At 36.0% G+C, this 23,855-nt stretch overlaps 4 protein-coding genes across 6 annotated transcripts; all 4 read left to right on the top strand.

Annotated features, from left to right (window-relative positions):
* The first annotated feature begins 1,797 nt into the window (after nt 1-1,797).
* On the top strand, nt 1,798-5,790 carry LOC131654114 (uncharacterized). Of its 2 annotated transcripts, none has more exons than XM_058924534.1 (6): nt 1,798-1,987; nt 2,120-3,221; nt 3,403-3,991; nt 4,095-4,281; nt 4,860-4,916; nt 5,399-5,790. In XM_058924534.1, exons 2-6 carry the CDS (start codon nt 2,204-2,206, stop codon nt 5,645-5,647), a joined length of 2,100 nt encoding a protein of 699 aa, XP_058780517.1. In that variant the 5' UTR covers nt 1,798-1,987; nt 2,120-2,203; the 3' UTR covers nt 5,648-5,790. The 2 variants fall into 2 exon arrangements, with proteins under 2 accessions (XP_058780517.1, XP_058780516.1); XM_058924533.1 differs by having other exon boundaries at nt 1,799-1,987; nt 4,092-4,281.
* A 145-nt stretch (nt 5,791-5,935) lies between these two features.
* On the top strand, nt 5,936-9,063 carry LOC131654115 (WAT1-related protein At1g25270-like). 2 transcript variants are annotated; one of them, XM_058924535.1, is made up of 7 exons: nt 5,936-6,231; nt 6,360-6,422; nt 6,489-6,605; nt 6,844-7,084; nt 7,181-7,342; nt 7,447-7,598; nt 7,696-9,063. In XM_058924535.1, exons 1-7 carry the CDS (start codon nt 6,035-6,037, stop codon nt 7,865-7,867), a joined length of 1,104 nt encoding a protein of 367 aa, XP_058780518.1. In that variant the 5' UTR covers nt 5,936-6,034; the 3' UTR covers nt 7,868-9,063. The 2 variants fall into 2 exon arrangements, with proteins under 2 accessions (XP_058780518.1, XP_058780519.1); XM_058924536.1 differs by lacking the exon at nt 6,489-6,605.
* Nucleotides 9,064-13,074: 4,011 nt separating this feature from the next.
* Nucleotides 13,075-13,443, top strand: LOC131651516 (uncharacterized). The gene has a single exon (XM_058921176.1). It carries the CDS (start codon nt 13,075-13,077, stop codon nt 13,441-13,443), a length of 369 nt encoding a protein of 122 aa, XP_058777159.1.
* A 3,897-nt stretch (nt 13,444-17,340) lies between these two features.
* Nucleotides 17,341-18,070, top strand: LOC131654112 (WAT1-related protein At1g09380-like). The gene is made up of 2 exons (XM_058924532.1): nt 17,341-17,631; nt 17,788-18,070. Exons 1-2 carry the CDS (start codon nt 17,435-17,437, stop codon nt 17,852-17,854), a joined length of 264 nt encoding a protein of 87 aa, XP_058780515.1. The 5' UTR covers nt 17,341-17,434; the 3' UTR covers nt 17,855-18,070.
* Nucleotides 18,071-23,855: the final 5,785 nt, after the last annotated feature.

Genomic DNA, 23,855 nt, shown 5'->3' with positions numbered 1-23,855 from the left:
TGTTTGTTTTCTTTAAACTTGCTCATATGAATTGACAAAGTTATTTTAAGGAGATTTTAAGTTTTAGTAGCGATTTGAATAACTTTAATGATTTGGTGAAGGGAGTGAGTCTATTCATGAGAGTGATTGTTTAGTAACTTTTGTTTCAAAATTTTCAAGAGTTGTTCGAGATCCCTTTTTGGCCCTCGTGACTGCTTCCATTGCTAGTTTGTTTGTTTCTGATCCCAATTACAATTTTTTGACAATATCATGGTACATCGAAAAGATACTTTTGAATCAGTGTGGGGTTTCTTAAGTATTATTGAATTATTTGAGATGTATATAGTAGCAAGGATTTTTTTAATTGTACCATTCATAACTTTATATATCCTAAAGAATGTGCCGACCATCACCGATTTTCATTATGGTCGTCACGACCTTTGCTATCTTACACGGTTACCCAATAGAAAATCACGACTCTGCCATATCATAATTATGTTTAAAATACCATTGACGCGACTAATGTTTGAAATGGGATCCACGATCAATATTTGTGTGGATGTTTGTGTACGAATCATTCAATCCTTTAAGGAAGCAAGAAACGTACTCCATGTGCTTATATTTGCGGTCGGCCTCAGCGAGATCACAACTACAAGAGATTTGGAAAGAGCATGTTGAGGTAGGGTGCAAATCTTCAAGTTTGTACCATAGAGTTTTGTGTTCAGTAAAGTACTGAGAGAGAGGGTTTTGTCACCTTGTTTGATGGAATGAAGATCTCGAAGAAGGTCGGAAAATCAGAAATGGTTCCCTTTTGCGAATCTTTCACGCATATCTTCCTGAAGATCAAGAGCAAAATCAAAGCAAATTGTGTTTTGAGCAATCTGAGGGAAAAATGCGGTTGATCCAAGAGAGTACCATGCTATTTGCGCAATCCCAGAGTTTAAAATTAGAGTTTTCGAAAGAGGGTTTGGTGAGGGTTCCATTGATGAAGGTTATTTTATTCTTGGATGTGAGAGCACGACGCATTGAACGACTCCAGTTGTGGACGTCGAGCGGTGGTGTGACAAGAACGACCCCTAAATTTTTGCCGGGATGAACATAGTAGGGGTTTCGAGGATCCATAAGGAGACTTTATCGGTGACGGTGTTAGTTAAAGGATTATCACGATGGATCAGTTCTTGATCGTGATCAAAAGCCATGGAAGAACGGAAAAAGCAAAAGTTAAAAGAGAAAGAAGATAGAATCTTAAAAAGAGAGGTGGTAGCAGGGCCGGTCTAACCAATATTGAAAACTAAAACGAGTTTTAGAATGAGGGGGTTTTAAATTTATAAAATAATATAATATGGTAATTATATAACACTTTAATGAACATGACATGACATACACTATGTTTAAAAGTATTACTTTCATTTTAATTTAATTTAAACATAATTTATAGTTTGTAAATATTTATCAAACTTACATAGTTTTGAAACTCCCTAAAAAAAACTAGAGAGATATTAATGTTTTAAAACAAGACAAAACGTCAATTAATCTGTTATATAACCGTACCCAAAAAAGGAAAAAGAAAAATGAAAGAAGTAAGAGTAGAAGACCAGAAAAGGAAAACTTATAAAGACTTGGATTATCTGCTTTAACTACTTGACGAAGTTTCACACAAGTAGTAATCAAGACCCTCGGATTGATCAGACGGTCGCAATAATTGAATAATAACACTTGAGACCCACCGACGGTACAGTATACTCACATTTTCTCGCGTTTATTACAGTCTGAAATAGTACAGTATATCACACGTGTCAGACGCACGTGCTATCAATTTGTCTCAGTGAGTCTCTCAGAGTTAGAACTCTCTCTCTCTCTCTCTCTCTCTCTCTCTCTCTCTCTCTCTCTCTCTCAGTGACAGTGTCAACTCAACTCAATCTTCTTCATTTGCTGCATCCAAGTAGCCACAAACTCTCACAGTGGTGAACTCAACTTCAACAATCAATCACAGATCTTCAAATCCAATGTAATGCTTCCAATTCTTTACTACTTCTTTTACAATCTTGAAACACTCTTTCAATGGACTCTGATTGAATCACTAATTTTGATTTTATTCTTTATTGATTCTGATTCACAAATTAAATCTTTCATGTTTCAGCTTCAACCATTATTGCTTTTTTTGGTGCTGAATTTAGAGGGATTTTTGATAGGGTTAAGCTTCTTAGTGATTGATATATGAATCATGATTGTTGAGGAAAGTAGTAATAGAGGTGAATTTCAGTCTGGTTTAGCTAAACTATCTTCATTAAGATCAGCTGGTACTGGTACTTTTAAATCAACATTATCTGGAAGATCGACTCCAAGAAGTAATTCTCCTTCGTTTCGAAGATTGAATTCGAGTAGAACACCGAGGAAGGACGGAAGGGGTTTTGGTGGTTCGGTGTTGTTTCGGAGCAATCGCGTGTTGTTGTGGTTGCTTTTGATTACTCTATGGGCTTATCTTGGGTTTTTTGTTCAGTCTAGGTGGGCTCATAGTGATAAGAAAGAGGAGTTTTCTGGATTTGGGACGGGGCCGAGGAATACGGGCGCAGACGCTGATCCGACGAGTGTTCGACGCGATTTAATTGCTAGTGATGAGTCTTTGTCTGTTAATAATGGTACAGATACAAATAAAGGTGGGATTGGTAGAACAATAAATGTGGCTTTGGCTTTGGCTAAGAAAGAAAATGATGATAATGATGATGGTTCGTCTCGTCGTAAAGCGAGTTCGAAGAAAAAGAGCAGGCGATCTTCGAAAGGTAAAGCCCGTGGTAAGAAAAAACCGACAGTGGAAATTAAGAACAACACTATAGAGGAGCAGGAACCGGAAATTCCCCAGACCAATAGTACATATGGATTGCTTGTTGGTCCGTTTGGTTCGATAGAGGATAGGATTTTGGAATGGAGTCCTCAGAAACGTTCCGGGACATGTAATAGGAAGGGGGACTTTGCGCGGCTTGTTTGGTCCAGAAGATTTATCTTGGTGTTCCACGAGCTTTCCATGACTGGAGCTCCGCTTTCAATGATGGAGTTGGCAACGGAGCTTTTGAGCTGTGGAGCCACTGTTTCAGCTGTTGCACTTAGCAGGAAGGGTGGTTTGCTGTCTGAGCTTTCTAGAAGGCGGATCAAGGTGCTGGAGGACAAAGCAGAGCTCAGCTTTAAAACTGCAATGAAAGCTGATCTCGTAATTGCTGGTTCAGCTGTATGTGCATCATGGATTGGTATGAAAAGATTGATTATGATTAATTATGATTATCATTTATTCTTTCCTTTATTATTCGCTATAGTTTCTATAGATTGTTTTGTTGTTACTATTTTTGCTCTTCAAGTAGAAATTATCAATATGAGTTTGTAAATGCTCTTCATGTCTTAATACAAACCCTTGTTTTCTTATGTCTCTAGAAAAATATATTGAACGTTTTCCTGCGGGAGGGAGTCAAGTTGCTTGGTGGGTTATGGAAAACCGTCGAGAGTACTTCGATCGTTCAAAGGGTGTCTTGCACAGAGTAAAAATGTTGGTTTTTCTTTCTGATTCACAATCTAAACAATGGCTAAAATGGTGTGAAGAAGAAAACATAAAACTGAGATCTCAACCCGAAATTGTGCCTTTGTCTGTTAATGATGAACTAGCATTTGTAGCTGGCATCCCCTCTACACTTAACACTCCATCCTTTAGTACCGATAAAATGATTGAGAAAAAACAGTTATTGCGAGAATCAGTCCGAAAAGAAATGGGATTGACCGATAATGATATGCTTGTGATATCTCTGAGTAGCATCAACCCCGGAAAAGGCCAGCTGTTGCTTCTTGAATCAGCAAGCTCAGTAGTAGAACATATACAGTTGGAAGATGGTAAGAAAATGAAAAAATTATCAAATATAAAGGAAGGCTTGTCTACTCAGGCAAGAAGACATCGTGTTAGAAAACTGTTACCATTGTTGAAGAAAGGCAAAGTAGCTTCGAATGATATCTCAAGCACTTCTATAAGCAGGTTGGTTACATGAATCTGGAAATTAGTTCTTATAACTGATGATTTTGTGGTATCTGTTTTTTATTTGTTGCACTGATTATGTAAACTTTGATAATCACAGAAGGAAACAATCTCTTAAAGTTCTCATTGGTTCTGTTGGATCTAAAAGTAACAAGGGGGATTATGTTAAAAGCCTTCTAAGTTTCTTAGAACAGCATCCCAACACTTCAAAATCAGTTTTGTGGACTCCATCCACAACACAGGTTGCTTCACTATACTCTGCGGCAGATGTTTATGTCATAAACTCTCAGGTAGGTCCTGTTTATTTTGTTTATAAAGTAGTAGGTAGAATTCTTATACATTCATATCGCTATTTGTTATCTCATTCGTTATTAGTATATGCATATAATTATGAATCTAGTTTGCACCTGACATTCATATAGCTCCAAGCAAAAAGTTGTTCAATCATGTTGGAAATATTATTATGTTATGTTATCTGTTGAGAACTTGAGATAGATGAAATATATTATTTTATTTTCTGATTTGGAATCTTGTGATCTTACCTTAAAATTCTTGCCTTGTCCCATTTCTAGAAATACTCTCTCATGTGTATGATGAGTTTTTACGTTATTTTAAGATGTTTGAATTCTCATCTAATCTATTTAGTGTTCTTTATCAATAAAGGATAAGATTTACTGAGTAATCAATAAATTTGTTGAAAATAGTAATGAATGTCATTTTTGGCTTTGTTTGTATTGCATTATTTTACAGCTTCAGATAATTGCTGAAACTATAAATTCCAGCTGTTAACTACATTTAGAGCTATAGTTCAATTACTGAAATATCCTCCAATATCGGAAGCTGTTGCTAACTAACAAATGGTGAACAGGGACTTGGAGAGACATTCGGACGGGTGACTATAGAAGCAATGGCATTTGGTCTTCCGGTATGACTTCTAGTGCATTCACGTACTTTGAGTTTTGATAAGTTAATGAAGAATGACTCAAATAGCATATTAGTTGCATAACTAGGAATCAGAATGTGTATCTTTAGGATCTATAAAAACTGAGAGATGCTGGCGAGAGAACTAGGATTTGTATAGAACAAGACAAGAGAGCAAACTACCTTCTTTTCTGTCTAGGTTTTCAACATTTTAACTGTTTAATGGTACGGCGATGAAATAACTAAATGGTAGGACAATGAAATAATCTCTCATCTGCATAATAGAATGATTTAACTCATCCGTTCAAAAGCAAAACTGAATACTTTTATTTTTTATTTTTTTAAAGTTGTTGATTTATAAATCATCAACAACTTTATTACAAATAATCATCAGTAAATTAGTGCTTAATAATAATGGACTATAAGTAATACATTAATAACAATTCATCCGTTTGAGTTGTGTTCCATTTAATGTTATTTGAGCAGGTTCTTGGAACTGATGCGGGTGGAACGAAAGAGATAGTAGAACACAATGTTACAGGTCTTGTTCATCCAATTGGACGGGCAGCAGGGAACGATGTCCTTGCACAGAATCTTCGATATTTGCTGAAAAACCAGTTGGCAAGGAAACAAATGGGAATGGAAGGTAGAAAGAAGGTGGAGAAGATGTATTTGAAGCAACACATGTATAAGAAATTTGTTGATGTTATTGTTAGATGCATGAGAAGCAAATAAACCCTTGTAAAACTCTCATTCTTTTCTTTACTTTTTTTTGTTAAAATTGAATTCACTCATTCACAATACATAATCTTTACACTGTTTTGATAAATATTTGCAATTATTTTACTATGCTTAGTGCTTGGTCAAAGAAATTTAAAATGGAATATTTAAAATTATTTGATAAACTTTCTATTACGATACCTTTTTTTTAGGGGTAGAGGGAAATGTGCCTCTTTGATGTTTCAACAGAATGTGTCTTCTTGGCACCTTGAATTCATGCATTTTTCAATATAGAATTATTAATTCAATTATGACTAATATATAAACAAGATTTTGTTTGAATGGATAATATACTTAACAAAACTCTTTAACACTAATAGTTGTGATTAATATTTTATTAACATGTCATCTATTTGCAAATTCATAGATGGAGTAAAAGCAGCATTTCTAATGGTGGTGGTTCAAATTGCTTATGCTGTTGTTAGCATATTGTACAAATTGGTTGCAGATAATAATGGGATGAGTTTGTGTGTACTTGTGGCTTATCGTTACCTCTTTGCATCAATTTTTATGGTTCCTCTTGCTTACTTTGCTGAGAGGTGCCACTTTAATTCTATTATTCATAAGATTCATTAGTAATTAGAAGTGAGAAAATAAAGGAAAATATTTTTATTAAGGCAAAAAAATAATAATTCAATATAACAGTTCAGGATTTATACTTCCACAGGAAGAGCAAACCAAAGATCACTGCAGAAGTTCTTTTTCAAGCTTTTCTTTGTGGATTATTTGGGTAAGTTTATTCGATATTATTTTAAATAAATAAATATGATCATTAATTAATCAAAATTTATTTTAGGGCAACCTTACAACAAAATTTATACGTTGAAGCCGTAGTTTTAGCGGGTGTAACATATGCTACGGTCATGTATAATTTTATTCCGGGTGCAACCTTCATCTTAGCCGTCTCTTTCGGGTGCGTAAATTAACTTTTTTTTAGTAAAAATTGGATATTTTTTCAGGTAAATGTAGAGACTAAATCTATGAAATAGGAAAGATTACAATAAGCGGCAAAACTCTCTTTCAAGAAAAGTTATACAACGTTGCGTGCGCAGGGTTGAAATTGAACAAAAACTGCGTAAATTTACCTTTAAGTTAGCCCTGATGTTAAATTTTTTTAGTGTTAATTAATTAATAATGGTTTTAATTTTCAGATTAGAAAGGTTAAACATTAGAACATTAACCGGAAAAGCCAAGGTGATTGGCACATTAATGGGAATTAGTGGAGCTATGATTCTCACATTCTATAAGAGCACTGAAATTCACCTATGGTCTACTCATGTGAATTTGTTGAAACATCATCTACATCCACAAAATGTTTCTACTAATAATATATGGGGCTCTTCTCTTGCATTGGGCACTTGTATATCATATTCAATATGGTTGATAATTCAGGTCACACATTTATTAATTTTATACTATAGAAACAATGTATCTAATTAACTTCATTTTGCAACTTGTATTAAATATATATTTTGTGTATGATTATAGGCTAAAATGAGTGAGAAGTTTCCTTGGCATTATACAAGTGCAGCATTGATGTCAGTGATGGCTTCTATTCAATCAATTATATTTGCATTATTCATGGAAAGAGGTGATTGGAATCAATGGAAGCTTGGTTGGGATATCAAACTTTTCACTGCACTTTTTGCGGTATAATATATCACAAAACCTAATCTAAGATTTAACCTCTGACGATATCATTTATTTATATTTATGTATTAATATAAACAAGTTGTTAACATTTGTATTTGTAGGGTGTTGTGGCCTCCGGAATAGTTTGGGTTTTGATTGCATGGTGTGTGCGCATAAAAGGTCCACTATATGCTTCAGTTTTCAACCCTCTCTTTCTTGTTCTAGTGGCCATTGGAGGATCTCTCTTATTAGATGAAACACTTTATTTGGGAAGGTTCAAATATTTAACTCATCTTATTATTTAATATTTTCATTAAGTTTTTAAGACTTTTTATATTATTATTTACAACATTTTTGTTCTAAAATTACAGTGTAATAGGATCATTGATCATTGTGATTGGGCTATACATTGTCTTGTGGGGTAAAGGTAGAGAATTGAAGAAAACTATTGAGATTCAACCCTTGGAGATAATAACCACAAAGCTTCAAGATGCTAAAAGTCTTGAGATTGATGATAACATTGTCTTGAAGGAAAACAATTAGAAAATTTCTTTACCCACCTCCCTATGGGGGGTCACCCCCAGCGAAATTCCCAAACTACCCCTGCTTCGGAAATGAACTTCCGAAGCGCTTTTTTTTTAAAAAAATTTCCTTGATTCGGAAGTTCATCTCCGAAAACACCTCATGGGGGGTGCGTTCGGAGATGAACATCCGAAAACACCTCATGGGGGGTGAATTCGGAAGTTCATTTCCGAATTATGCAGAAACTGTGTTTTTTTTTTATGTTTTTTCTTAAACGCAACCGCATTTTAATTAAACGTTACCGGCAAATAAAATAAACAATAGATAGAGTGAAAACACTAATATGATAAATAAACAAAAAAAATACTAATATGAAAATATTATATACAAACCGAAATAAATAAAAATAGTGTGCTAAATATACAATCCAAAATCAAAAAATGAATAAACCCCACCACTACTGGGTGTGCCTAACCCGCTCACCCTGGGCCCTCCTCTGCCGCCTGTACCCCGCCGCACGGCCCGCATCAGTGACGATGATCTCCATCACGGCGACTGCCTCTGGTCCACCCTGATGAATGACACCTCGATCCAACGCGTCCCGCCCAAGCATCTCTATCCACTGGCAGATCGGAAGGAGATCAATGGCGTGGTCATCCTCCGCCTGCCGGTTCTCCAGGATCTCCTCGTGTGCTGGCCTAGGAGCGCCGGGAACGTCGGGTCTCAAGAGAGGATGGGACACCCGGTAGAACCATGTGACGTACCCCTCCACACTGTGCCAGACCTGGGTGACCCGCATGCGACGGTACTCCTCCGGTACCACATGATGCTGCCACTCCTCCCATATGGCAGTGAGCTGCACTCTGGTCACTGTGTCAGGAGCAGCCTCGAAGGGTGACCTGGGTATGATCTGCACGAACCCAAACTGCCGCATGCACCGCTCCGGGAGATACCGGACCATGATGCCGGTCCCGCATGCCAACCAGCCTGAATATAGAGCAACCCCGTCGAAGGGGACAACCTGAGCATAGTCGGCGAACGGCCTCCAGGTGACGTCGTCGTGCATTATGCGGTCCAGGTACAGGCGGTATGGTCCCACCGCATCGTTCCCCCTCTGGAGGGCGTATCTGGCGGCCCTGGGCATGGCGTCAACGTACGCAGGATCGATGTGGAAGCCGTGGATGCGGGAGAAGTAGGAGATGATCCAGCTCTGAAACACAAATACGATAATGTATTAAAAATAAATACGAAACATAAATAAATAAATAAATACGAGAATGTGTTAAAATCAAACGTACCGTAAGCAGAGTGCAGGATCCGACCAGCTGCCTCGTCCTCCAGTTGGAGGCCTCATTCAGCTTCTGGTAGAGATATGCCAGAGTAGCTGCCCCCCAGTTCCACTGGTGAACGGTATCCAGGTCCATGAAATAGCGGAGGTAGGCCACGTCGACGTACCTGGCACTCTTGTCCACAAAGCATGCAGCGCCTACCACATGCATGTACCAGCACCGGAGAGCGCAACCGCGGTGGTACTCCCTGAATAGGTCGTTACCCTCCTGCTCGGCCTCGGCCGCCGCGTCCAGGTGGAACTCAAAATAGAGGCTCAGTGTGTTGAACCGGACATGAGGCCCAGAAGTCGAGACGCACTCCAGGTGAGCAACCTCGTGCGGCAGGCCCAAATAGTGCATCATCCACTCAATGGCCTCGACCCTCTGGATCCTGGAGTGGTCCAACAGCGGCCCCCTAATAGGCAGGTGGAGAAGACACTGGACGTCATGCAAGGTGATCGTCAACTCCCCCACCGGCAAGTGGAAAGAAGACGTCTCCTTGTGCCAGCGCTCCACAAATGCCCCCTGCATGCCGGTGCTGATGGTGGTGTACCCGGTCATGCAGAGCCCGCAAAGCCCTGAACCTCGCACATGGTCGTTAAACCACTGAGCTGCTGGTTTAAAGAGACCGAAAATCTTCCTGGAGTGGTTCACCATTTTCAATGGCTCTCTCTCCTGTTACAAAAAAAAACAAATAAGCGAGAAATAAACGGTAAAATTATAAAAAATGGTGACAAATAAACGGCTAAGTTAAAAAAAATACCTCTCCCTCCCAGATCCGCCGAGCGACGTGATCCTGGTAGTGAATCAGCAGGGAAGTGTCAAAAGGCCCTCCCGGAAAGCTATCCACCTCCTGCTCCTCCTGCTCCTCCTCCTCCCCGACTGGAGGGTCAACATCCGGTATGACCTCCTCCTCCTCCTCATCCTCATCCTCCTCCTCTCGCTGGCGGGAAGAAGATACCCGAGCCAGCCTACTCCTAGAGCCTGAAGCAGATGAACTCTCCACCAAGTCCTGTGGAACGCGGACACGGCGTCCCCGTCCCTGCCCCCGTCCCTGGGTCGACGCCAGATGCGCCGCCGCCCGCTCGCGTCTAGCCGACGCAGTCTGGGACTCTCTCCCCTGTCTGATGCGTGCTGGCTGGTCTGACATGATCCTATAAACAATCGAAATCGATTAATATGCGAGACAAATGAAAAAACAAAAAAAAATGAACTTCTGGTACAGTTCGGAAGTTCATTTCCGAAAACTGGGATGGAGGTGTTTTCGGAAATGAACTTCCGAAACACCCCCACGCAGAGCTTCTCTGCAACCTCCAATGGCAGACCCAAAAACCTAAACCAAATCCATTTTTTTGCCTACTAAACATCCTAATATCAGTACTAAGCTATCTTAATGTCATTTTTTCAGATTCTAAACACCCTAATATAGTTTAATCAAATAGATCTAAAACTTGAAAAAACAATGATAAACTTACCAATTAGTGTTTAATGATGAGTTTGGTTGAGTTTGGAAGAAGAGTTTGGCTACTTCACACTTGCTTCTGCAGAAATTTCGCCTATGGAAGTGTTTGATGATGATTAGGGTAAATGATTTGGGGGAGGGGGAGAGTTCTGCTTAATCTGCAGAACGCGTTTTATTTCGGAAGTTCATTTCCGAAATAGTAGTTTCGGAAATGAACTTCCGAAATAAGACATTTTTTTCAAAAAAAAAGGCGCTTTCGGAGATGAACTTCCGAAAACACCTTTTTCATGCATTTCGGAAGTTCATTTCCGAAGTCAGGGGTATAATGGGGTTTTCACCAGAGGTGGACTAGAAGATAGGGAGGTGGCCAAAGAATTTCTCAAACAATTATCTATAAACAAAAGGAAAATGACAAGTTTAAAAATAATCATCACATGGGAGGCATATTCAACGACCATAAAGGGATCAAATCATTCATTATTTTGAATTTTTTTGTTAATTCTATTCTAAAGCAATTTCAAACATTATTATATACTTATAGTAAAGTGTCAACTATTTTGCCTTCAAAATAATATGTAGAGTTTGATGAGTTCAAATGTTAATAGTGTACTATATAAAGTACTCACATACACACACAACATTATGTTGAGACAATGTCTTAATTCAATTCAGGACAACGTTACTTACGTTGAGAGAGAGTATCTTAATAAAAAAATTTATTAATTTAATAATCTATATTATATGATGGTCTCATATAAACTTTCCCAATTCAATACCTTTTTTAATATTGTCTGTGAATTTCAACTTAGAATCCCTTTGAATATGAGATTCTCTCACTTTCACTCAAAAACTATCCTAAATATTTGCAAGAAAACAATTATATGTGAAGTGATTCAAATCACAATTATAGACCAAACACAATATCTTTCTAAAATAAAAAAGACTTACAAAAATAGAGTATTACAACAAAACACAGAGATTCTTTAAAACAAAACACGACATACACAAATCTTCAAAATAAGTGTCTTCAAACAAGGAGTATTAACTCCTTAAATATCAACCAAGATCTAGCCGAAAAAGCTAAGTAGGATTTAACTAGAAGCCAAGTAAATGCAAATATCACGAATCAAATATTTTTCATTAAAAACAAATCCAAACATTTTCTTCTAAACCAAATATGATTAACTCTTCTTCAAATCTAATTATGATATGATAAAATCTTTACCAAATTGATTTGGATTAAAAATAATTTTTTGAACGCAATCTTTGCAAACTTCTGATTGAACGAAAAAGGAAACAAATCTTGAAATAAATACTGAAGCGTATCCAAACAGACAGAAAGCGCACACCAGAGTGAAGAAGAGACGGAATGTCTCACAATAAGTCAAGTTATCTTGCTTAACAAGTTCCCTACAAAAATTCACTTGTTATAAAAATTCATCATTTGACTATTTTTTCGACAAAACAACAAAACAAAGATTAGCACACACCTTATGGAATAAAACATACAATGAATAATAAAATTCTTGCATTTTCTCTTTTATACCATCCTGTTAATTTAATTTGCAGAACTTGCAAGATGAGATAATGGACCTAATGGATTTTAGGCCTTATTGTTAATTTAATTTGTAGAACTTGCAAGAAGAGATGATGAACCTCATGGATTTTAGACCGTACTATTAATTTAATTTGTAGAACTTGCAAGATGAGAAGATGAACCTCATGGATTTTAGACTTTACTGTTAGTTTGTAGAACTTGCAAGATAAGATGATGGACCTCATGGAGTTTAGGTCTTGGTATTAATTTAATTTGCAGAACTTGCAAGATGAGATGATGGACATCGTAGATTTTAGGCCTTACTGTTAATTTAATTTTTGAACTTTCAAGATGAGATGATGAACCTCATAGATTGTAGGTCTTACTGTTAATTTAATTTGTAGAACTTGCAAGATGAGATGATGAACCTCATAGATTGTAGGTCTTACTATTAATTTAGTTTGTGGCCATTTTCCCAGCGTTTTTCAATGTGAATTATTACTTATTCATTCTGTGAATTTTTTGAAGATGCATCTCTGAAAATGTCAAGCGAAAATTGAATATATCTCCACCTTGCATGATCACCTCTCTCATACTTCATTCATCCTCTATAACTCAAAACCCTTAAAAAACTTTCATTCTTAATCAACTTTTCGACTCCAAATCATCATTATTGTGTTTTATCACAACAAAGAGAACAAAAGAAGTTGCAATTTAAGGTAAAGTTCATTCATTTCATCCTTCATGACTTGCATTAATCTTGTTTTTGTTCTGAAAAAGTGTACATTGAGTCTGGAGATGCATCTCTGAATTCATTTGCTATATATTTCGAAGATGCATCTTCGAATTTGTCTGTTCTTGTATTTTTTTAACTGTTTTTCTATTTTGGTTTGAATTATATATGGTGCTCCCAGATATGTTTCCCAAATTTGTTGTAAGTAATGAAGCAAAACATGAAGAAGTGGAGGACGGTGTTAAATCGAATGAGTTGAAAGACGATGTTAAACCGGATCAGGTGAAAGACGATGTTAGACCAGTTGATGTCGAGATAAATGTTGGTCAACAATTTACAAATGAAAAACTGTTTACTGTTCAGGAACATATCCTCGAATGGGTCCGCATGGTGGTTGGAAATTTGGGGTTTAACATTGTAATTGGAAGTTCCGACAATGGTTCTAGCCAAAGGCAAACATTTTTAACCATGAGATGCGAGAGAAGTGGCTCGAATATTCCACCGATTCAGAAGTTGAAACGTGATGGCACTAGATAAAAAAATATCAGTGTCCATTTAAATTGAGTGCATACCGTAAGGCAGATGATACATGAAAATTTAATGTGATTTCAAATTTACACAATCATGCATTACAATCCATTTTAGTTGGTCATCCCATCGTATGTCGCCTTAAACCAGAGGAGAAAGAAATTGTTTCAGACATGTCTTTAGTTAGTGTGGCGCCTAAAAACATACTTGCATATTTGAAACGGAAAAGACCTGAAAGTGTTTCAAATGTCAAGCAGGTATACAATGCGTGTTATCTAAACAATACGGCGATAAGATGTCCAAGATCCAAAATGCAACAACTTTTCAAGCTTTTGGATGACAACCATTATGTTTCTAGGTATACAGTTTGTGGGAGGATAAAATCATTGTTTGTGACAAATTTTGGACTCATCCCGAAAGTATAAAGTTGTTCAACACATTTCCCATCGTCCTCATAATTGATTCAACATATAAGACCAACTAGTATAGGCTTCCGCTTTTGGAAATTGTTGGTGTTACATCTACAGAGAAGATTTCAGTGAGATTTGCATTTTTGAAATCCAAAAAAGAAGACAACATTAAACCCCGTTTTAATTAAAAATATCAAAAGAAAATTTTCGGAGATTCATATCCGAATAGATCTTTTCTTTATAAAACAATAAGGTTTATCCGAATATACATCTCTAAAAAGTGCTCTGATGAAAAGATAAGGTCTGTAAGATCCAAAGTTATCCAAGCTTGTATAAATAGGGTGTTTCTCATCCTTTTTTTATTTACAAAACATACGATATCAGAAAATAAATACATATCCCCACCTTGCATTTGTGTATTTCAATGGTGAGAAGCTGCCACTTCAGTTTAGGTTTTGCAAGGACATAACTCGCGTCGACCTAATATCCAAACTGAATACACTCCCGCGATATCCATAAAATCGACACGCTGTCACGCTCGAATATCGTTCACCCTCGTTTCACTACAACGAGAAGATACAGTTTACCAACTTTGAACTGAAGACGGATGCAAATTTAAAGGTTATGTGGAGTACTTTTCGCCAATATGAAACAAAGAGTTCAATTGAAGTGGATGCGAAGATTTCAAGATCAATCGAAGATATTATCAATATGTTGCAACGTCCAAAACTACCCGTTTATAAAGACGTGTAATGTTAATTTTTCCGATTATCAATGATCTATGTAATGTTGTGTGTTTTAATTTAATGTCAAGTTGTTATGATTATCAATTATTAATTTCCCCATACCGTCTCTGTTTCTGTTTTTTATTTGAAATATCATAGATATTTCGGATATACATAGTAAAGCATATTATTTATAATTTCTGATATGCATCTTCAAACAAAAATTAAATAATATAAAAAACGGTGCGTTTAAAGACACTTCTCTAAAAACTAAGGAACCTATAAAGATGAGAAGATGTTTGAAGACACTTCTCTAAAAACTAAGGAACCTATAAAGATGAGAAGATAAATTGCCTAATTTTATTCGCAGAACTTGCAAGATGAGATGGTGTGCCTCATGAATTTTAATTTAGTTTCTAAAACTTGTATAATGAGATGATGGACCTCATGGATTTTAGGTCTCAGTGTTAATTTAATTTGCTGAACTTGCAAGATGAGATGATGAACCTCATAAGTTTTATGCCTAATTATTAATTGAATTTGTAGAACTTGCAAGATGAAATGATGGACCCTTAAGAATTTTAGGCTTTACTACTATATTAATTTAATTTGTATAAATTGCAAGATGATGGACCTCATTTACTTTAGGTCCTACTATTAATTTAATTTGTAGAAATTTCAAGTTGAGATGATGGACTTCATGGACTTTAAGCCTTACTATTAATTTAATTTGTAGAGCTACAAGATAAGATGATGGACCTCATAGATTTTAGACCTTACTGTTAATTATTTAAAATTTAAAATAGTCTATTAACCGTTAATTTTTTAAAAAGTAATTTCTACTATAATGAAAACTAAACACATTGAAAATAAAAATAAGCTTGCAAGAAAACAAGTTACCAATTCTACCAATTGCAGTAGCAACAGTAATATCATTAGGGGTGTTCGCGGGCCGGTTTGGTTCGGTTTTGAGAGAATCCGATACCCAAACCGATTAAAATTATATGGATTGGTTTGGATTGGATTTGTAAATTTTTGTGATAAAGCCCAAACCGAACCGAACCGAGAAACAACGGGTTGGTTTGGATTGGATTGATCGGGTAGATATGCAAAAATATTTGAAAAAAATAATTTATTTATGCAAATTAATTTTTCATAATAATATAAACAAATAGTATTAATAGTGTTTAATTGTAAATATTAAACTAACACTTTTTTCCTAATAGATTAAAAATATCTAACAAGAATAATATCTAACATAAAGGCTTTTGAATCTATAATTAGTTACTTCAGTTAATATGATAATGAATGTGTTTCTTAACTCTATGGTCAATTACCCCAATACACTAATAATTTTCTAATAACTAATTAAAATAACATAACTTATCCACATACAACATTTCACTTTTTTTCTTGTTGAAATTGAATGTTTGATAGTAAATTTCATGATAATTAGTTATGATTGGTTTGGTTTGGGTTGGCGGGTAGAAAATTGAAAATCCGATGCCCGAACCAATTGTCATTGGATTTCATTGGTTTGGTTCGGTTTTTGCCCGAACTGAAAAAATGTCCAACCCAAACACTATGGTTTGGTTTGGATTGCGGTTTGGTTCGGATTTACCCGAACCAATGAACACCCCTAAATATCATACCAAATAGACTAGCAGTAATATAGTCAACGTTTGGTTTGTTTCGTTTTGGTTTGATTAAGTTTGGTGGTTCGCACTAGTGAAGGAAAGACTTTTTAGATCAGGCGAAAAGTATATTTTACATTGGATTTGTGTCCGATGTAAAGTCAAGTGATGTAGTAAATCAAAGACATTTTACATCGGTCAGAAATCCGATGTGAAAAATACACCAACCACATCGGTTGACTGTTATATCTGATGTGAAATAGGGGGTTAATTTTATTTTTTTAAAACTAACTACAATATTTAACATCGGTTATCTTAATGGTCTGATGTAAAATGTAGGTTTTAACGTCGGTTGTCTTATTGGCCTGATGTAAAATATAGGTTTTTACATCAGTTGCAAGGCGCATCCGATGTAATATGATTGCTATCTTTCTTAAAAAATTAGGCTATTTTTTAGAAGAATCGAGGTGGATTTCCTGTAATTTTTTTTATACCTTCTGAATTCGTTTGCGATTGCTCTTTTGTTCTTCTTTTTGGAAACGGTATGTGAAAAAATGATTTTAGGATTCAGAGTTTTGGTTTAAACTGATGCAAGGCTGGGAAGGATTTCACATCGATTCAGTAAAGGGTCCGATGTAAGGGCCCATATAACAAAACTTCTTTTAATTACCAAACTGCCACCTGTTTTATTTTTTTTATCAGTAGACTTTTCACATCAATGCATATCTAAGCCCGCTGTGAAATCCTTTATAAGAAAATTTTATTTTATTTACTAAACTGCCACCGTGTTATGTTTTTTCTTAAATCAAATATTTTTTACATCATTGAAAATAAATGTCTGATGTAAAATTCTTTGACAAATATTTTTCACATCATATATCTTAAAACCTGGTATAAAATTCTTTAAGCAAATGTCATTTTTAGTAGTGTCGACTCGGTTATTGAAGTATTTGATAAATTAGTTCGATTCATTAATTAAAAAGAATGGTTGGATTTTATGGTGTGGTTAGGTTATATGGATTATTTGACCTCACCAAACTTAGTTAGAATGATATCTTTTTGTCGCTTGCGTGAGAGAATAATATATATAGGCGTTAATATCATTCTTTGCACACATATGGTAATGTCATATATAACTATTTATAAAGCAAAGATTGATTAACATATAAGCGTTAATTAATATACAAAACAAAAGCCTCTAGCTAGTTAGCTAGGTGATTATTTTATAAAAATGTCATCTATTTGCAAGGTGATAGATGGAGTGAAAGCAGCATTTCTAATGGTGATGGTTCAGGTTGCTTATGCTGTTTGTACCATATTGTACAAATTGGTTGAAAAGAATAATGGAATGAGTTTGTGTGTACTTTTGGCTTATCGTTACATCTTTGCATCAATTTTCATGGTTCCTCTTGCTTATTTCGCTGAAAGGTGTGCCACTTTATTTCTATTACATTGTTTTTTAAAAAAAAATCTTGAGCACATGTTAAGAAATTAATTAAGTTGTGTTGAAAAACAAGTTTCTATTACTTTATTTAGTGTATGAACTTGTCTTAAATTCATGGGTTTGTATGTGTGCTTCCACAGGAAAAGCAAACCGAAGATCACAGCGAAAGTTCTTTTTCAAGCATTCCTGTGTGGATTATTTGGGTAATGTAATCGATTTAATCATTAACTTTGTATGGCTTGTAAGATATAAGGTGAATATTCAGTAAGTAACATCGTCCTAAAATAAGTATTAATTAGAGAGAAAAATAGTAAATTATGAGTATTAATAAGGTATATAATTAGAAGATCAAATTTAAAAACACATTAAAAATTAAAAGGTGAGAAAAGAATACAGTGACTGGAGTTCATCTTTTGAAGATGAATAAGTTTGATGTCTCAGATTGAAATCTACGACTATGCATCTCATGTTCCTGAACAACTATCAATTGAACTGACTTAATAAGATACACGATCCTTTTTTTTTGAGACGGAGGAAGTATTATTTAATAGCTAATTATTACTATTTCTTAATATTGTTTTTAAATATTTTATACAAATACTTCACATAAAATCTATTGTATTATTTATTTATATATTTATTTTCTTTACAACATTTAAAAGATTATTAATAAAATTATTCTAGAGTGGAACAAGAAATAGATACCAGATCGATGAAGTCATCGGTGGACTCTAGTACGACAATAGAAGTCTCAGTGATCACAAAGAGAGTGTACCAACAAGGTTAACATTGTTACGCTAAAGTTAGGAAAGTTATAGGGGTCGAACTTGTAGGTGTGTAACGAATCATATTTTGAGTTATGTAAAGTCACATTTACACAAGAGCGACAGTTATAAACACCTCCGGTGAACATAGCGTCCAGCACAGGGGCTGCTGGATAGATCTTAATAGATATGGAGCGCCCTTGCTTCAGCTCGGAGTTTTCCCACGAGAGTACATCTGTTCACTAGCTGAAATGGGCCTGAGATTGGATTGGGTCTCCAAGTTAGGCCGGTTTTCAAAGGGTAGTTTGGCCATCCCAAAACAGTTGCCCCTATGTCTTTGCTATCACACATGAAGCTAGGATTTGATATGAAAATACTATGACCAACCGCTAAGAAGTTTTGTCTTGGAAATGTTTTCTTTGTTGGAAAAGTTCTCTAGAGAGAGGAAAAATTAATTGAGGAGTTGAGCGGGAGTTGGTAGCTTTGAGAACATGAGAATTACATGCTTGTGTCGTCATCAAACTTTACTTTGGGGAGGGCCTCCACGTGGATCTAGGCGCATAAGATAGGGAAGTGACACCCTTAAGATGCTTTAGTACACTCGAGTGTCATTGCAAGTTCGAGGATGCATTTGGATTGTTTTAGACATTTTCTCGATTTTTGTACTGTAGATATCGGTGCTACTGGTTGCCAATAAATTGAGGGAGTGCAACCAATTACTCTTTTTACTTTATTTGCTTCAATTCCATATGTGCTTTTGCCTTCCCTAAGATTTTCATATTCTAGCAATCTTTATGTGTTATTTGATCTTCATTCCCAACCGCGAGGTATCTTTTAGCTCTTTGGTGATTTCTTTCTTTGTTCATTTTTTCTAGGACTATCATATCGAGTTATCTTTTACTCTTGGGAGATTCTTGAATTGACCTTTAGCCTCAGAATATGTTAATCAATGAACGATCTTTTATTTCATCGATTATTATATTGTAATGATTTTATTACATGCAAGGATTAATTAGCTGATTTTAATATAGTAGATGAAAGGTGACGATACCTCGTACTTGTTTCTTTTCATTTCCTTTCAGGGGTCACTGCCCTCGGTTCTATATCTGCGATCATTCTAGGGAATTGGACTTTTAGTTTATTGAAGGTATATAGGGACTATGTTCGGTCAAGGGTATGTTCTTCTTCCCCACCCTCGAGTGAAAAACTCAATCGAGATCGACATAAGTAAGGCTCCACCGTACGTGATTTACAGAGACTATCTACCAAGAGGAGGTGGACCTGATGCACCACCTTTGCTTTCGAGTGTGTGGTGTCTTTAAGTGCTTTCCACCATCATGTTTAAGGTTTAAGGCTAATTTTGGCTTTTCTTTTGCTTATAAATTTCTCTATGTTTAAGGATTTAGTGTTAGCGAAGGGGTTTGAGTTTTTCCGCTGTTGTACTTGAAAAATAATAATACCAAAGAAAAATGAAGTGAAAATCTTATTTATTAAATTTGTGGCGAAACTTTTTATATTTGTAGAGATTTCCATAAGCTTTTTTTATTTAAAATCGAGGAAGGGATTTGGCTATAATAAAGCTTCAATTTGACAGCATTCTAAGTTCTTAGGATAAGTTCCCCGTAAAGAGTCTCAATGGTGTATGCTCCCTTGTATGGACTCAACAGGGGCTTTCCCAGGTAGGTGCAAGATTACCTTTTCCAGTATTTCATCCTCCTATATCGACCCTTCAAAATAATAAGCCATAAGGATGGAAATCTTAGAGCTTGATTTTCTTGTTGTGTTTGATGGTAGTGACTTGCTTAGTGTTAGTGTCAATGAGGGATGAAAAACATCTATTATGGTAAAGTAACTCTAGGTTTTCCCTTATCATTTTTGAATTTTCCTCTTCATGGGGGATATGTGTACGCTCTCCAACATAGATAGGGATGACGACCTCAACGTCATATGTGAGTCTGAAAGGTGTCTCTCTAGTAGTAGAGTGGGTTGTATTCTGATATGGCTAAAATACATGTGGAAGCTCCTCCATCCAGTTTCCATTAGATCCTTCGAGCTTTATTTTAAATTCTCTCAATAATACCCTATTGAAAGCCTTTTTATAAGGGGGGGGGGGGGTGGACAAACCTCTTATGTACAACTCCCCTCTTACAATTAAGTATGACCATGATCCCCTTTTCACTAAACTAGCCTCGACGTAGTCTGTTGGTAAAGTTCCATTTTCAATTTAAGCCATGATCAACGTGATCCATAATGACTACATTGTACCTATCGTTACAGCAACCACAATGACACATTGATGAATTCTCGACAAGTGTACCGATAACATCGAAGTAATAAATAAGATCGTATCCACAGGGAGTGCTATTTAACCAGACAAAAACTGTGCAATGTTTAGAAAGTAACAAATGGGGGGGTTCAAGTTTAATTTGCAAAAAAGAAAAGTTGTTCTTACAGTTATGAGAAAACGATCAAGATTTGTGTAAAATTCCTTATTTCTCCCCTGTTAATGTCTAATGCATTACATGAATAAAACTTCGTTATATTTCCACGACGAATTAATAAAACTACTATACCCAATCCCTTGATGTATAACTCACTAATTTCTACTAAAGGTCTCACATTCCTATTCAACCGGCATAAGTGAAATCAGGCGATGATACAATATGTTAATTCTGATGCACTACTAGAAGTCTCCTATCCCTATTTAACTAACATAAGTACAATAATTTCCCTAGTTCAAACGCATAGGCTAAGGTTCAATATTCCTTATACGTCCATGATCACATTAACAAAGTATCTCAAATAATGTCCTTTAAGTAAAAGAGGTAATTAAATAGAAATATAACTAAGATTAATCATGCAATATCAAATTAAACATATGTTCCAACTGATTCAAAATATGGTCATCAGGAAAAACTTAACCTAATAATATTTAGCTACTCATAATCATTTAACTACAATACCAAATGATAAGAAGAAGGTTACATAAGAAAATACTTGAAGATATGGCCTCCAATGGATTCAATGCGCTCCAAATCTTATTGGTGTTGAAATTCGTCACATGTACTCTAAAATACCCGAATCCTTAAAAAGATGCCAAAATTCCCCTTTTTAAAGCCTCAAGATCGTACCAGAACGCATTAGAATTTTTCCAGTAAAAGGGCCTATCACGCGTCATAAACAACACGGTGCGTGCAATACAACACGGTGACGTGCGATGGTCAGAGAATTTTTTTCAGAAAGTTGCTCGCTTTTTTTCTCCCTTTTCACCCAAATTTCTCTGAATCCCTATTTCTTCATACTTGGTCATTTTTGCATAATTCTTTGGCCATTATTCCTCAAATTTTCTCATCTTTGACTTGTTTATCTTTGTTTCTTCGACTAAATACATGCCATGTACAGAGTATCATGACACATGTGTGATTAGACTGGATTTGTCAAGTGTTTTTTGGATAAAAGAATGGTTGGTGCATGTCACTCTCTTACTCCCTACCTTGGATAAGACATCTTCCTTCATGTTCTACTCCCTTGGAACAAACTTAATTGCATATGCTTTAAATGAACCCACAGTGTCTTTTACTACAGTTACACACTCCTACAACAATGGATCTTTTGCTTGTGCTTCTCTATTAACTTTGGGAAATCACGAGTTGTGAGTTCGGCCATAATATATCTTATTTCACCCTAAGTTTTTATGCCAGGGTAAGAATAGTTCTAAAACTTTCATGTCCGTCCTGGTTATTGGCGGCGGGAAATTTGAAGCACAATGAAACTTCAAATATGAGCCCTCCATTGCTCTCGAGAATAAACCTTGCTCCACTCCCGTTGTTATTCGATGGTCCATTTATGAAGACGATACACTTCATTCATGGCTCTGATGTCACTGGTGTCATCTCAACAATAAAATATGCAAAAACTTGGGTCTTAAGGGATTTCTTGAGTTTGAGGGAAATTTCAAAAATCCCGATTGATCACCTAGTCATCCACCCTTCCAAACCTGCTATGTATAAAATCAACTTCAATGGTTGATCTGTAGGACCACAATCGAGTGTACTTAAAAATAGGGCCTTGGCTTTTTTGATGCTCTATCACCAAGACCAATACATTTTTCTCAATTTTGTGGTAGCGTGTCTTGGGATCGACTAACGCCTCATAGATAAAGTACACCTATTTTGACAATCACGTCATCAATATTTACTTCCACCATCTTGCCAATTTTATCTTCAAAGACCATGTTCATAATCCTTGGGTATATTTCCCCCATATTTTTTCAGGCAAAGGGCATAACATTGTACCTGTAGTTGGTGTGCTCTGTCATAAATGTTGTCTTATCCATGTCCTTACCATGCATTAGAATTTGATTATATCTGGAGTTTCTTCCATGAAAGACAAAAAATATCATCCACTTGAGTTTCATAATAGTTTGACAATGCTAGGAAACATATATAAGTCTTCGGGGAACAACTTGTTAAGATATATACAGTCAACACACATTCCCCACTTGCTTGACACCTTCTTTGCTAGAATTATGTTAGAAAAGCATTTAGTGTATTTAACCTCTAAAATGAAGTTTACTTGAAGGATCCCCTTGATGGTAGTCTTGGTGGCTTCAACCTAATGTGGTTAGTGATCCCATCTTCTTCGGTGGCCTGCATGATATAAGGATCGATGTTTAATTGATGGAAGACAATACCGGGGTTGATGTTAGACATCTCATCATGGGAAATGGCAAACATGTCACCATTTTCCTTAAGGAATTTGATGAGTTCTTTCTTTATAAAACTAGGAATGTTAGCTCCAATATTTACTATTCTGGATGAATTCTCGTCGAGAAAGACGATTATGAAATCATCACCCGAGTCATAATCTTTATTCTAGATTTATTATGGAGAGATGTTTCTGGGTCATACTCGTCGCCTAAATCCGCAAAGCAGACATCTAAGGGCGTCGTTTGGAAAAGTTGACATACTTTTTCATTATCCAAGAATGTTGTTGCATTTGGGTTCTACGACAGAACTTTATGTGATTGATAAACTTCTATTAGGTTGACACAAATAGTTGTCGGTTCATCGTGAATGTTGTGGTATCATCTTCAGGTGGACGTTGGAAGCAACAATATCAAGGAATGTGAAAAAGGCCTTCCTAAAATACAATTGTAAATACTTTTACATGGGACCATCAGGAATTGCATGTCTATCATCCTTGCGTTTATTTCCTCCTCGAAGATTACCAGGGCCGTCTTTGAGGGCGTGCAAAGCGGGCTACCGCACAGGGCCTCAAATTGTCCAGAGTTAAACTATAGCTAAATAGGACCTCATAAAATATCAGGTAGGTTAAATCATGAGTACATAGGGCCTCTAATAATTTTTATGATTAAATTGCGGCTAATATACACAGGGCCTCCAAAAACTTGTGACGACCTTGAAGATTACCATGAGCTTAAT

Source organism: Vicia villosa, linkage group LG2 (genome assembly GCF_029867415.1).
Source record: "Vicia villosa cultivar HV-30 ecotype Madison, WI linkage group LG2, Vvil1.0, whole genome shotgun sequence".
Lineage (NCBI taxonomy): Eukaryota > Viridiplantae > Streptophyta > Magnoliopsida > Fabales > Fabaceae > Vicia > Vicia villosa.
The sequence above is the reverse complement of the archived record's forward strand: the minus strand, read 5'-3'. Positions and strand labels throughout refer to the sequence as shown.